We start from the raw sequence: 14,978 nt of genomic DNA, 5'->3' as shown, positions 1-14,978 counted from the left end.
TTCTTTTCCAGCTCTTCTTCGCCTGGCTTTCAGTCTGCATTACAGCTTTAATACTTTTGTGTTGTTTGCTTGGCTACTTTGTATATTCATGCAAACTTGGAATGAATAAGAAATCAGTGGTAAGCTCCTCAGTGTAAGGAGTAGGGGAAAAAAAACACAATCACGTACAGAGAAACTCTTCCTTGTGAAGTGGTTGTTGATAACTTGAGAATGCCTCATAAATGAAGACCAACCCTCCCCAAAAAACACTGCATGTACTACAGAAACTTTGTACACAGCTTTCCTCACACAGGAACACAACTTCACTGGAACAGATGAAATCCTGCACTGGTGATGTTTAATGGATGATATGGCAGAAAATGTCCAAAAGCCAACGCGATAAATGACTGCTATGATCAAACATCTGTAAACCTCTGTATTGAAACTGTGTTGAAATGCTGAATGTGTTCAGGGACCACCCTATGTTAATCTGCGTTAATGTCCCAATACTTCATTGTGGAGCACACATCCAACCCCAGTTACAAGCTCCTTTTGTCACCAAGAAAAAGTCTTATTTAAATGTTCTTCTACATGTCAGTGATTCTGCAGCTCCAGAGGTCCCACTGCCCTCAGCTCATCCTGAACTCTGGCCTCCATGTTAGACGGAGGCTAGGGAATGGAAAATTTCCCTATGGGAATAAGAGAAGTTTCACCCTATCATTAATTTAGCGCACGAGGTCCATTTGCATGAGACACGAATGACTGAATGTGTTCAGGCAATGTGGGTAAAGGAGATTCTTCTTATGAAGTGTTAAGACTGGAGCACAGTAGTTCTTGCCTTTCTTACCAGACTACTTCTGCAGTCCTCTCACACATCTGTGCTGTCCTGTACTTTTTAAACTTATGCACAAAGTACTCTAGTTTCAACTCTGTTCGATACTTGAAATAAAAAAGCACAGTTGGTAACGCAGGCAGGAATACAGAGAAGCTTGGAGTCAAATGGTAATAGAACGTGAACCTAGATCAGTGTCAGCTGTTCAAATCTGTAGTGTTCATATACTGAGTAATAATAATTGATTAACTTAGCCTGGGATTAATTAAAGGTCCTGAACACTAGAAGAATATCCTCTTATCTGTTTGAATGCATGACCTTGTACAGATGTGTCATTTCTTTCCCCTTTAGCAGCAGCTGTTGTGTCTGGGATGCAGTCTGGTCAGTATTAATGCTTGGATACGAGGGAGAGCTACCCTGACACCTCTGTGCAAAGAGTTCAAGGCAAAATCAGATTTTCTTTTAAAATTATTCTGAAAAATGGGAACAAATATTATTAAAAATATGCACTGGTAAACACATTGCAGGAAAGGGAGACACGACAGAGTACATAATTATTATTATTACCTTTAGCAGCTTATGAAAGCAGCCAAACAAACATCTAGAAAATGCTAAACATACAACATAAAATACAAAATATATAGCATAATACAGAATTTATACACACACATGTAATGCAAATCTTTAGCACCGTCTAACACAGGGTTGTCCAACATAAGGCCCGGGGTCGTAAAATTGGCCAGGCAAAGACTACAGTCTGGCCCACTAAATGGCTGTGAGGATGTAGATTTTGAACTTTAAACGGTTAAAACTTTGAACATTTGTGCTAAAAAATTGATTAAAAAAAAGAAAGGAACCCCCCCCCCAAAAAAAAAAACCCATTACATTTAAAACTACAGGACACTACCAGAAACTTTCCTGTCATTTTACACATTGTTCACGTAGAACAACAAAGACTTGCAATTTTTTTTCTTACCTCTGGGATTAAATGTTTAGTTTAACGTCTTCACACTGACAGAAACGTGTTTCACTGGTCCGGTCCACGTAAGATCATAGTGGGCTGTATGTGGCCCTCATTGTAAAGAGTTTGACATCTGTGCTCTAAAGCATCCACCGGTATCCTTCATTACATTCTTTCTTATGCTTTTAAATCCACCAGCAGATGCAGGTATCTGTCAGGACTGGAAGCACATCAAAAGGCGATCACATAGCGGAGCATCTCTGTTGGTAGTGGGACAGAGAAGAGTTCAAAGTTGGAAGTTAGTTGGAAGTTGACCTGCTTTGTAGAGAAAAATAAACCAGTGCTGTTTTTTTGTGATTAGTCACTGATGTGCCAATCAAATCATAATATCCAGCTCTAAACATGTTTTATCTTGTGTGTTTTCTGATTGTGCAGGATGTACTGCCCTGCAAACAATGAATATAAAGATGGCTTATAATGGAAAAAAAAGAAAAAGAAAAAAAAAAGACTTAGGAGGTGCAGTTCAAATTATCTAAGTGATGTTACTCCTCACTATGAAAAGTTTTGCAGAAGTTAATCATAACTATTTTAGTAGAATACAAAACACCTCTGCTGTTATTTTGTATAGCAAATAATAATAATAAAAAAACAAGTAGCCCCCAAAAAACACACTTGGATGTATATTTCCATTTTATAATTACGATATGATGATTCTCAAGATTTTATTTGAATAAAATGCTACATTTTTTGGCAGATTTCCTTATAAGACCCACATCCTGAGATGCTGGGTTCAGGGATTTTCAGAATAAAAGCGAAACACAGATGCGCACATACTAAGTTGCTTTTATTAATACAGAACTGCATGCTACAGAGACTGTACAGCATAAACATTTATTCATTACAAAAAACATGGTTTTAGAACCATTTAAAATAACAGGAAAAAACAAACAAAAAAATATAAGAGCATAAAATAGAACAGGAACATCACAGCCGTTAAGGAAACATTCAAACTATTTATCATTAGCATCTTAATAAACCAGAGAAGAAATCGACAGATTACAGTCGCGTCATGTCAACTACAATGGCACCGAGTGGATGATTCTCTTGTAGCTTTTTTTTACAGCCTCTTGCAACATCAACATGCCTATTTTTTCTATCTACCTATATGTAGTAGTGTACTTAAAAGTGGCAGTTTGTGTATTTTTTTGTATTTAATAGTTTTTTTATGAACTTCCTAATATACATAATTTGGCCCTGGTGGGTTTATACAGTATGATGTCCGTCTTTTTATTAAGTTTAAATTTTAATATTTGACAATTTGCTACCAAACACATTTGTTATAGCAACATTTATACTACATACATAGCAATCTATGTAACGTCACAGCAAAAAAATGGTATCGAAATGAAAAAAACAAAACAAACAAACAACAACAAAACAAAACAAAAAAAGAGATCCCTACAGCATGGTCGGGGTGGGGGGTGGGGCAGAGGAAAAATTATCACAAAATTTTGGCACGGAAAATCTGTACACGAATCTACAGTCCGAGAGATGTGACTGTGCAATAAAAAAGAAGGGCTTCTGACACTTTTCCAACTACTGAACACGCGGTACCCACTGTCTCGTGTTTCAAGTTTTCTTTTCTTCTTTTTTTTTCCTGTAAAATGGCTTATAGATGCATTTCTTGAAATGAAGTTGTGCATACATCTGTTCATGAGATCTACACAGTACACTGAGCGGAATCCAGGTTTTCGGAGAGGAAAGATAACAAAAAGATTTGCCTTTTTAAAACCTCCTTGTAAAAATGGATCGTTCGTATAGTTGCTTACCTTAAGAAAAAATATTTGTACAATGTATTCAGAAAGAAAAAAAAAAAGAGACACATACAAGATACAACAAGCAATCTCTAAAGCAATAAATACTACTGGTCCTAGCGTTGTGACATTTTGAATTTAATAACCCACAACCCTCCCACCCGACCTCCCCTCAAGCCCACCCAAACTTGCCTGACTCCACCCCAAAGGTAAACAACAAAGAAAAAAAAGACAACGCAGTGGAAGAATGCATATTTAACACAGTAATCCCCTCCCGCCCCGTTATTCTGTACATTTAAACAAGAACAAGTAACATCACAATTAAAGTTGTTCCTCAGAGAGGTGTCACCGCTAGCCTCATGCCCTCCAAGAGTTTTGAACAGATGTCGAATGATTGGTTCGCGAGCTCGTATTTAATACAAATAAAGAAGGAGAACCAACTCTTTCAAGAAAAGGGCTCGTTGAATAATCTAGCCTACCTTTTTTATATCCGTCTTTTTAAACATTTGGACGCTGAACTAGATAATTTCTGTTTTGCGCTGTTTTAAAACTACAAAAAAGACAAAAACAAAATTCATAAAAATTTTGGCAGATTCACAAAGCTATACTACAGCTCATTGTATCATTTCTTTATAATAATTAGATTTGTCTGATAATGACGGGTCAAATATTGACCAATGAACTTTAATAAAAACATAACCTAAAATTCCAAAGCCTTATGGCACAGAAACAGAAAGAGAAAAGAACCGAGGGCGAGTGAAACGGAGCAGAGAGAGGGCCTAGAAAGATGTTTGTGTGAGAGTGTGTGTGCAGAGCTAAAAAACAAAGAGAGGAGGAGAATAGGATAGACTATTCTATAGACTTGGTCACTAGCGACAGAGGCTGAGGGGCTGTGGAGGGGAGGAGCGAGTGGGAATGACACAGCGATGCCGAGGGCCGGGTCATCGAGGACGCCACAGAGGAGCCCGGCTGCCGCGAGGACGAGACGTCACCGTGCTCCAGAGCTCCGTTGTGGGAGGAGGCGGCGGGCGTTTTGCTAGCTGCTGCGGCAGAGTTTTCCAGCTGAACCAAAGATGGCGGTGGAGGCCCAGCCAGGAGGTGCGGGTGGTGGAGTGGCTGGTGGGCCGGTTTCATAGTCAGTGAGAGAGGTTGCATTTGTTCAGTCTGAGATTTGGACTCTTTTGAGGAGGGGGAAGGAACCACTGAGGAGGGGGAGGATGGGGGGGAGTCTAGTAAGCTTCCGTCCGTAGAGGGAGGACTGGCACAGCTGCCTTCACCTTGGATGTAGCGAATGCACTTTTTTTTTCTCCTAAAGGACAAGGTGAGAGAAAGAGAGCGTCTCTCAGTGTCACAGCTTCACACTGAATATCATCTTAGCACTGTTGCTGACTTAAATGCACCTTTCCCTTCAGAAATTGGTGGGGAGGTTTTATTAAAAAGAAACAATACTCAATGGATAACGTTTGGAGGTGCATTTAAGCAACTTTGTAAAGGAGGAAGGTGGTAGAAATGATAGTCAGTTTCTAAGTCAGTAGGCAGGACAGACACTGAAGATAGATCGCCTGGACAGGAAGCAGAAAGGGAATGGGAAGCACACAGAGATGAGGATGATGAAGAATGAAAGAGATGAGCCGTGGTCGCGTTTGCTCTCTGGATGTAACGCGCTCCTTTTCTTACAGGAAGAACTGCAGCCTGTTGTCTCTAGCACGACTGTTACTGGACCCAGTAACTCACTGCTCTACTTCTATCAGACTCTCTCTCTCTCTTCTCCTGAGGGAACAGAGTTTGGATATGAGGCGAAAAAGTCAACAGGATCCAAACTGCCCTGCATCTGCCCCACAGACACAAGTGTGTGTGTGTGTGTGTGTGTGTGTGTGTGTGTGTGTGCATGAGGGGGGTCAAAGCACCATGTTTGCATTCCTGCCTGGGGTTGGGACCCTCCCCCTGCCTGCCGCGTCCCGAGGCCAAGCCCGTTGCGCTCGCAGAACCCGGTGAAAGAAACACGGGAGGGAGGGGGGGGGGATCAGGAGAGCAGGGGATTGTTGCATTTTTCTGTGGTGACTCTGCTGTGAAGGCTGTGCTTCAGATTTGGTTAAGGGGGAATCTCTGCCCACCTCATCTTTACCCTGACCCTGACAGTGACCCCTCTCTCTCTTTCTCTCTCTCAGCTCTCTATTTTATCACAAGAATGCCCGAAGGCCGCGGAGTACCAGTATTTAAGACTTACAGGGATGTCGAGTAAGAAAAAATAAATAAAAATAGACCAAAAACTGAGCCTTTTGGAACATGTAATGCTGACTTACTGTTTAATTAAACCTTTATTTCTGTTAACTCTGATCTACATAAACGCAAACGGAGAGCAGATCACTGAGGATGAAAAGAAGGAGGGACATCGACAGATTACATATAAAAGCCCACAATCGCATGCTGGGTGGGGGAAAAAAGGCATGCATTTCTGATGAAGTCAACACAGTGCAAGCACACAACACCAGGACAGCAGAAAAGAGTGAGGATGAGGCTGTTAAGTACATCCTGTGCCGATACTGTAGCTTTTTTGGACGGCGCGGCGCATCGATCGGGCGTAAAAAGGTATCGTTTTGCTACTACATGCGCGCCCCGCTCTCGATAACTGTCTGTCAAACTGCAACAAATGAGCTAATATCCATTTTTTAACAGACATATTGATTTATGGTATGTGCCCGTGTATGATATTGATTTCTCTGTCTCGGGGGAAATTATAGCAGATGCATCTTTTAGGAAATGGAGCCCAGAGAGAACTTTTAACCTCTCTGCTCTTAAAATGAAGGCTGATTTACTGCACTTTTCAGTCTCCTGATCTCATGATGCGCTATTATTAGAAATAAAGCCATGTTTCTGATAATGTGTGTGTCAGCAGTAAAGGAAGGGGCCAGCTGGAAGCTAACGGTTACGAAAAAACCCCCAAAAAACAGAAAAATGACCTTTTGGTAATCAACTTACAGCAAAATTTTGGCTTTTTTTTTTTTAAGCCTGTCTGTGTTTTAGAAACAGTGAAAATGAAACATTAAACAGACAATGTGCTGCGATGAAATGTGTCGAGAAAGAGTGGGGCAAGGTGTGGTGCAAGCCAGACACAAAGAAGGGTATTACTTAGCAGAAACAAATACCTACCATGAAAATATTCCCAATTCAAAGACTGCTTGTGTCAGAACAGAAAGACAACAGGTAGGGACTAAGTAAGGGTTATCGAAGAGGAGTTTGGAGGAAGAAGAGGTGGAGAAGGAGGAGGAAGAGGGCACAGAAAAGAGTGTCACTGAGCAGGCCCTCAGAGAAAGCAGGGCTAAATTTGTAAGCATAACAGTGTTATTCAAAAAGGGTGCCAATTAGGACATACATGACATTTAGGATGGGAGGGAATTATCCACTGCCTGGAGAGAAAATGGATTTCAATCGTAGCAGCTTAGACGGTCAGAAATGTTCTGCTAAATCGCATTAGGAGCCATGATCTTTCAACATGTTGTGTTTGGATAAAATATTTGGAAGTCTCATTTAGAAATCCATTTTCTGACACTTGGCTTGAACTGACTTTAGAGGAGTAGGAAACTTCTCAGTTAGGAAAAGGGAGCTGAGAAGTTTTCCATCTGTTACCACAGTGATGGAAACGTGTTTTTAGCAAGACATCTGAGCCAGTAATCAAGGAGAAGATGCTCATTGTGGATGTCTTTCCTCCCATTGCTACTACAGGAGTTATACCTGCATGGTTTGCACCATAAACTCAGCTGGTCAAGCCCGAACAAGGCACGACACTTCTTTGGGGTATTTGCATCTGTTAGCCAAAGAGGTAGACACAAACACACACACAGAGACAAAAAGAAAAAAAAAAGAAAGAAAAAAGAAAATGGACACGTCATTGCACAGACAAAAACATGTAGCCAGGGCTTAGATTTAGGCTGGCAACACTGGGATGTCCTCCATATTGACCAAGCCATCAGGCTCCAGAACCTCCAAGCCCCGACCTGCCAGTTTAGGACTTCTGATTAATCTCAGTAAGGCTCATTGTAACTGTGCATCCTGCAACTTTGCAACTTGAACACATACACACAGACACCACTCATACAAGCACTCGTACGCAAAACCTTTTTCCCCAAACAGGAGGTAAAAAAATCAAATAGGGTGAACCCAGAGATAGACCGGCAGGGTGTGGCTGGAGGAAGCTGAGAGGTCATAATAGCCTGGCGGGACAGACGGGGGAGGGAAGCGAAGAGAAAGGAAAAGCAGCAGCATAAAAGAGAGGAGGAAGTCCCAGCGTAGAGTGACCCAGCCTTCACCTGGCCCTGGCCAGTGCAAGCACACACCATACACACCTGCACGGGCCACACCAGTTATTCTGTTGGTCGAGCCCAAAGCGCGCTCGACACTTCTTAGGAGCGCTCAGGTCTGATGCCGCAACAAGGAAGGGAAGCCAGCAGAGAGGAGCAATAGAACCAAAACCAATAAAAAAAAAAATAAGGAACAGAAATTAAAAAGAGGAGAGAAATAAGGAGAAAAAACAGTGAATCTATGAAGCTTGGCAGTGGCTCATTTTGCAAGAAATCAAAACCCCGCACCCAAAAGAAAAAGAAAAAATAATTCCCCTTAAAGCCATTATCAAGTGTGCCTTTAAAGATTACTCGATTAGTAAGTTTCAAACACAAGTAAAAATCAAAATGCATGCAAATTATCAAATCAGGATGTTAACAGTGGAAACTTTTCAGTGGCATAATCTAAATTCTGGCTGGAGTTAAAGCTGAAGATAAAGACCGATTTGGCTGAGAGGGGTATAAACGGAGCAAATGGAGGTTGGATTAATTTACGGTTAGATGCTATCACCGCACTACGGTTTCAAAGAGACGAGGTCAAGGTGGCAGAACTAGGAAGAAGTAGCAGATTGCTGGAGCAGCACAGTCGTGAGTTAGCCCTAGCCAGGGGAAGGATTAAAAAGGCTGGAATCTGAAGAGGGAATCTACTCTTTAGACCTGGCATCAAACAGTTGATTATTTTCCATCAGCATTGGCGGTCTGTTGCAGAACAGCTGCCAGTCACTTGCTAGCTCTACCCAGTAATCAAGTCATTATCAGAAATAGAGCTGAGTGACAGCAAAACGCTGTGGTGGAAGTGTTTGAGTCCAGGCTTTGTCTGAGCAGAGACTTATTCGACAGAGGCTAGGCCAAACTCATGCTGGCCTATAGGAGAGGCAAAAGCGCAGCTACTGAAGCATATAGATTAAGGAGGTTTACCCTGACATTACAGCCTTCAGGTCATACTTCATAATGATAATCTAGCTTTATATATATGTATATATATCACCAGGTCCTCAAGCATACTGCATAGTAATTTGAGCTAAATAGCAACAGTAAATGAGTGTAAAATGAATTAAATATAAGCTACTCTGAAGTCAAATAAACAATGGCAACATTTTTGAAGAAAAGAAAGCAGCAAACAAAGCAAAAAGAGCATATTTCAAAATATAGGATTTAAGCTTAAACCTGCCTCACTGCACATTTATGAATGAATAGATATAGATATATAAATGTATACATAAATTTAAAAGGAAGGAAAATAAAACAGTTAGTGATTTAATACTCAAAATGACATTAGCACCTGTAATCGGAGGGAGTGAAAGGCAAGGGTTTGGAAAATATTCTCTGCGTTCTGGAAAAAAAAAAGAACAGATAGAGAGGCCTTCAAGAAGAAATCCGTCACCAAAACGAGCGCAAAATACATGAGAACAAGTCGGCATTGCTCCTTACATCATCAGTATTAAAAAGAATAATGAATGAATGAATGAAAATCACAGGTTTAGCAAACCTCCTTAATTTTTAAGATATAGGTGATTTGTTTTGGTTTTTCCCTCAAGTTGGTATAAAAGCATGCAAGGAAGCAGGCGATGGGAAGGGGAGGTAGGCCCAACAAGCACACGCATGCACAGTCACACGCAAACACGCACGCCGTACAGTCGTGCAGTCCGTCTGCAGGGCACAGGCAAGTAAATATAAAACACGCACACAACACTGTCAAAGTTAATGGCTCTCACGATGCTTAAACCTCACATTCTCGTAACATATCACAATACCAGAAGGCTAAGGGCCAGGGAAGGGGAGGGAAGGGGGGGGAGGGGAGGGGGGTGAGAAGGACTGTGGGGGGTCATGCATATTCAGTCGCTATTAGCTAGGGAGAGCAAGGGAAACTGGAAAAAGGAGGGAGGGGTGGGGTTTACAAGCAACTCTACTATTTAAATATTGCATTGGGTAGCAACTATACCAAAAAAATAAAAAAAATAAAGAGAGAAAAAGCCAGGCAATATAACTCACATACACACACAATTTAAAAAAAAAAAAATAACACAAAAAACTAGCTACACTTTTATCTTGCAAGATGTCACATCTGCCTGACACATGATGGGGCTCTTCTAATATGAGAGATAATTGCAGCTCACTTACCATTGCTCTCTGCTTGCTGCTTTTCCCTTTTTCTCTTCTTCCTTTTCCCCTGTTGGTTAGCCGCCAAAAAATAGAAAGAAAAAAATAGACACAGACAGGAACCTTAGTTATTATATTGCAGAATGCCCAAAACATGAAACAGAGAATAGCACTCATCTTCGTGTTTACTTATTTATTCATTCATTCTTTCTCTGCCTTTTTTCTGTCTTTGCCCTCCGGTTTGCAGCAGCCACTGCAGGCCAAGACCAGAATTCTCCCTCCTCTCTCTCCCTCTTTTTTTTTTTTTGCTCTTTTCTTCTTGTTCTCTAATCTTTTGTTTCATTTTCCTCTGTTTTGTGAACGTCTAGGCATCTCGACGCACTTCTTATTTGGAAGACGGATTTCTCAAGGCTGCTCTTGGGCGACTGCAGTGGTCAGACTGATCCCAAGATGAGAATCGGGTATGCGTGGGTCAGAGCAAACTATCCAGGCTACAAAACATTTCACACTTTAAAATCTCAGCTTTAATTTGAGTAGGTTTACAATGACATAGCAAGAGCTATGTGGGATATACTGCACTTCTTAGGCAGCTATGTGTTGCTCACGTGGCTCAAAGCTCACCGAGCATTGTAGTTCAAGGTGGTGTGAGGTATCCATGTAAAGTGGCATTTAAGATACTTGTCTTTCCAAAATCACATGTGTATAATTTGAAAACGCATGTGCACAGAGGTAAAACTCACCAACAACCAACTACAACTCTTTCAGATTGGAGGACCAATTTATAGCCCCTATTAGACAAGCAGGTGTGAATGAGCACCCTGGTCACGTTTTTATGAGTTACTTGCTCACGAACTTTAAATGTGAGCAAGTAATGTTTGAATGCAGAGGATGCTTTCCAGGATGTACCCGCCAGCAATCATTATGTTCAATCCACAAAAACACATGCAAAAAGAAACGGGTTGAGTTGTGCAACCAAGTTCTGTGAAATAATGACAAGATATCAACCTGGCCAGTGGCATTTACTGATGATTTCACTGCTGACGGAAGCAACTGGAGGTATAGAAAAGTATTTAGTGTGGTAGGATTCTCCGAAATGCCTCTAAACCCGTTCAGAATGGCAAACCTAAACATTTACCCAAAGCAACCCCAGAGCAATTCAGGGAGAAGAGGTTAAACACCCTGGAACGGCCAGGTCAGTAATCTGATCTTAATCAGATTGGGCTTAATTCCACTTTCTGAGGACCAGAAAGGCAAAGAGGCATGGCAGCAGTCATGAGGTGAAGGCTGCAGCAGTAAAGGGCAGGGAGAGCACCACCAGGGAAGCTACAAAGCATCTGCTGATGTCTATGGACCAGAGACCTCGGGCATTTACTGACTGCACAATATTTTAAATATAATGTAGTTTGACTTCACATATGTCTGTAAATGACCTTTGTTCCCTTTGGGGGGCTGTGTTTTAAAGGCTTTCTATACTGATAAACCCACTCAAATTAATACTAAGACTTGGTACTTTGCATCCTTTATTTATTCCTTACTGGACTGTTGTCATTATCTATAGCACGATAAGGTGGATTTAAGACCAGAGCATTGTTGTCCTAGATCTACATGAACAGAATTTGATCAGTGGGGCAAAGAAAGGAAAAAAAGCAAAAATAAATGAATAAATGGCCTTGAATATGTGACCTAGTGAAAGGGGGGGAAAGAAGTGGCTAATACGACTTGTAAACTTAAAAACTTACATAGTTGTCTCGTGCTGACCAGCCTGGGTACAGCTGCATGTGGAGCTGTCGTTCTTTCCTGGCCAGCTCGTAGTACTTGGCCTGCTCCTCCCGCGATAGGGCGTGCCACTGCAAAATGAAAAACCAGGCACAGAAAGAAGAGATTTTCACCCAGAACAGAGATAAAAATAGAAGAATGTGTGCATGTTGTGTACTTTCTGTAAATCCCAAAGTATGTCATCATTAACTACAACTCTTTTCTTCCATCCCATCAGGCCCTTTACAGCCATGTTATGATTGAAATCAGCATGGCTGAATGTCTTGTGCGAATCAGGTAGGACTTACCCTTCGCCCCAGGATCTGGTTGATGGCAGCACTTTCCTTGAGTGTGCACTCAGCCACCACTTTGGCCCGCATCTCCTTCATATAGAGCATGAAGGCATTCAGAGGCTTCTTTATGTGGACCTCTTTCTTTTTCTCTTCTACCTTTTTACCGTCTGTCTGTTTCCTGTGATGGGGCAGAGAGCAGTGAGATGAGCAGAGTCTATCTCCAAGTGGTCACCAAAGTCAGTATAGGAGAAAGTTTACTCACGAGCTGTCGAGAGAGCTGATGTCACTGTGCGAGGATTCCTGCTTGACGTTGGGTGTTACGATGGCTGGGTGAGGGATGCCCGTGGTGTGCAAACTGTGGTGAGGGGGCACCATGTGTGGGGGGAACCTAGAGGACAGAAGACTGTGTAAATCGTCAGAATGAACACAGGTGAAATGGGAAGATGGAGCACATGTACACACAAGACTACACATGTCAAAGCACATCATGTATTTTCAGTTTCTTTCACAGAAATGGAATTGACCCTTAGCCACACTAAATACAAACATTCACATGAAAATTTCCTAAGCTGAATATGTATTAATAAACAGTTAAGATAGACTTATCTACTCAAAATGACATTTACTCAGTCACTAAAGCTTAAAAAATAGTAAAAAGGTCATATTCTGTTACTTAATTAAGGATGAATCTTAAACAAAAACAAAAAACTACTGCAAATCCACACTACACCCAGTCCATTTTTTTGAGGGGAAACTGGATCCTTTATATGGTAGCTTCATCATGCTTCTCTAACTCTACTGGGACAACATTAGAAAATAAACATCCTGCTGAATTTAGTAAGACATAAAACCAGTAACTGATGTGTTACTGAGGCCACAGCTCAATGTGAGACGATCAAAAAAAAATTGTAACGCCCCCTGCTGGTCAACAGAAAGAACACAGGTTTAAGGGAAAGGCTTAGCTAATTTAGCTTAGCTAACAGCTTAGCTTGCTGTTAGCTAACATTTTATATGTTAGCTAAAAATGATCTTTGTTTATCAATACTGTTAACTAGTGTTGTGCAATTAATTTTCCCAATGGCTCACTAAGAAACTGGGACTGTTGTGGAGGGCCAATTAACACATTTTATCTCTTAAAAGCTTATTAGCCGCAGCTTTAGCTAGTGGTGTCCACTTTTTATCTTAATTTCAGACAGCTATTTTAAGTATGCTAAGCTACCAATTTAATTTGTTCGTCCAGGATTTGAGGGCTCCTCGAACTCCTGTTTTCATAGTTTAATGCCTTCGGTAGCTGAGAACTTCTCAACACGCACATGTCATTGCCATCTATAACAAATGACATATACAATAGGTGTGCACATGGTTTCCAAATACGATTCTACTGGCAATTACTATTTCCATCATTCAGCTGCAGATAACAAAAGGCGATCAAAGATTTCAGTTTATTGCATTTTGGCAGTTAAACGGATATGAAAATGCCAGATTTGGGAGAGGTAAAGCTTGAAGTGTTATCTCTTATCAAGGAATTCTGCAAACTAGATGAAAATGTTCTATCATACACTCCGGTATTGGGTCTGTATTTATTTCCTCCCATTCGTTTCTGTCTATTCAGCACTGTCAGCAGCACTGACATTTTTATCTTCATCCCTCTGCACTCCTATCATCATTTCATCATCTCCAACTGTGCCACATATCGAGGCCAAAAACTCTTATTTATAAAATCGCTCGCACCGGCTAGAACAGCCATAAAACTCCGCTGTTCTGTATGCGCCAGTGTATGTATGACACTAATTATTTGTGTGCGATTATTTGAACATGTACGTCCATGTGTATGTTTACAGCATGGTGCCTTAGTTCCACGTGACCACACACAAATTCAAGAGAAGAGAGGATGATGAAGGAGAAGAAAAAGGAGAAATAATTCTTTTTTTAAAGCAGCTCATTATCCAGCAGTGTCTGGCTGCATGGCTCCGAGCCAGAATATAATGATGAGGATAAACTCGCCAGGAACAACTAGTTTCTGTTGGAGGCCATCTCAGGGGAGTGCCAGTGCTCCCCCTCAAACTCTTTCCCTCTTTTTCTCCTTTCCCCTCTTCTCCCTTCATCACTGACACATTGGTGTTTGTGCCATGTCATCCGATGATGGGGAGCTCGGCAGCAGTGGCTGCATATCGCCCATCATTAAGGCTGCTGCATTTTCTTCACTCACCCCGTTTCCTCTCTCCCTGTTCACCCCTCCCTCCTTCTCTCTCTGTGCACTTGTTAAAATTTCCTCTGTTCCAAGATCTATTTTTCTCTACTCTCTTCTTCTTCTTCTCTACTCCTCCCTGTCCCCTCACCACCTCCACGCTCTTTCGTTTCCTCTCTCCACCCCTCCTCCTGCTGCCACCGCACGGCCCAGGTTATGGTTTAAACATGACGGCCATCCCTTTGAAGCATGGGGGCATCATCATCACCATCATCGGGCTCATCAGCAGCAAGCAGTGCCTTGGACCAATTTAGCCAACACAGAGAGGGAGATGCATTGGAGACCCCCACCCATCCACCCACTCCAACCCCGGGGCTCCTACGTCTCAATCTGAAAGGTAAGAATGGCTGGTGGGAAAGGGTGGGGGGGGAGGGGTCACCGGCGCAGCAAGCCCAGTGTCAGCCAGTGCCATTTAATTGCCAGTGTGAAGCGATAGCCCCCGTGCCTGTTTAATGTATAATGATCCGGCCGGTGCGCTTCTCCCGTTAACCAGGAAAAGAGAGGGAGCGGGATGACGGGGGAACATATCAAAGGGCAGGCTTAAGCACAAGGGGCAAAGGGGCCTTCACATCCACCCACCTGTCACACATACATTCACACACACACAGACAATATGGGGGACCTGCACTGGCTCCAACCCTATTATCAAAATAATGTCT

The 14,978-nt window shown here is 41.9% G+C and overlaps 1 protein-coding gene across 26 annotated transcripts in view; it reads right to left on the bottom strand.

The window, feature by feature from the left end:
• Nucleotides 1–2,595: 2,595 nt before the first annotated feature.
• Nucleotides 2,596–14,978, bottom strand: part of tcf7l2 (transcription factor 7 like 2) — an 88,210-nt gene continuing 75,827 nt past the window's right edge. For 2 of the 26 annotated variants that reach the window (XM_031749150.2, XM_031749153.2), the window contains 7 exons: nucleotides 12,334–12,474; nucleotides 12,087–12,249; nucleotides 11,763–11,870; nucleotides 10,045–10,093; nucleotides 9,206–9,256; nucleotides 7,930–8,002; nucleotides 2,596–4,895 (listed from right to left, as the gene is read on the bottom strand). In XM_031749150.2, the coding sequence (XP_031605010.1) occupies nucleotides 4,436–4,895; nucleotides 7,930–8,002; nucleotides 9,206–9,256; nucleotides 10,045–10,093; nucleotides 11,763–11,870; nucleotides 12,087–12,249; nucleotides 12,334–12,474 (1,045 nt within the window). In that variant the 3' untranslated portion in view covers nucleotides 2,596–4,435. Of the gene's footprint in view, nucleotides 4,896–6,735; nucleotides 6,798–7,317; nucleotides 7,392–7,929; nucleotides 8,003–9,205; nucleotides 9,257–10,044; nucleotides 10,109–11,762; nucleotides 11,871–12,086; nucleotides 12,250–12,333; nucleotides 12,475–14,978 lie in introns of those variants that run through there. The other 24 variants (XM_031749148.2, XM_039616024.1, XM_031749151.2 and 21 more) reach the window with 20 other exon arrangements.

The sequence above is a fragment of the Oreochromis aureus genome, linkage group 8 (genome assembly GCF_013358895.1).
Source record: "Oreochromis aureus strain Israel breed Guangdong linkage group 8, ZZ_aureus, whole genome shotgun sequence".
Classification (NCBI taxonomy): Eukaryota; Metazoa; Chordata; class Actinopteri; order Cichliformes; family Cichlidae; genus Oreochromis; species Oreochromis aureus.
Note: the sequence above shows the minus strand (reverse complement) of the source record. Positions and strands in the feature narration are given on the sequence as shown.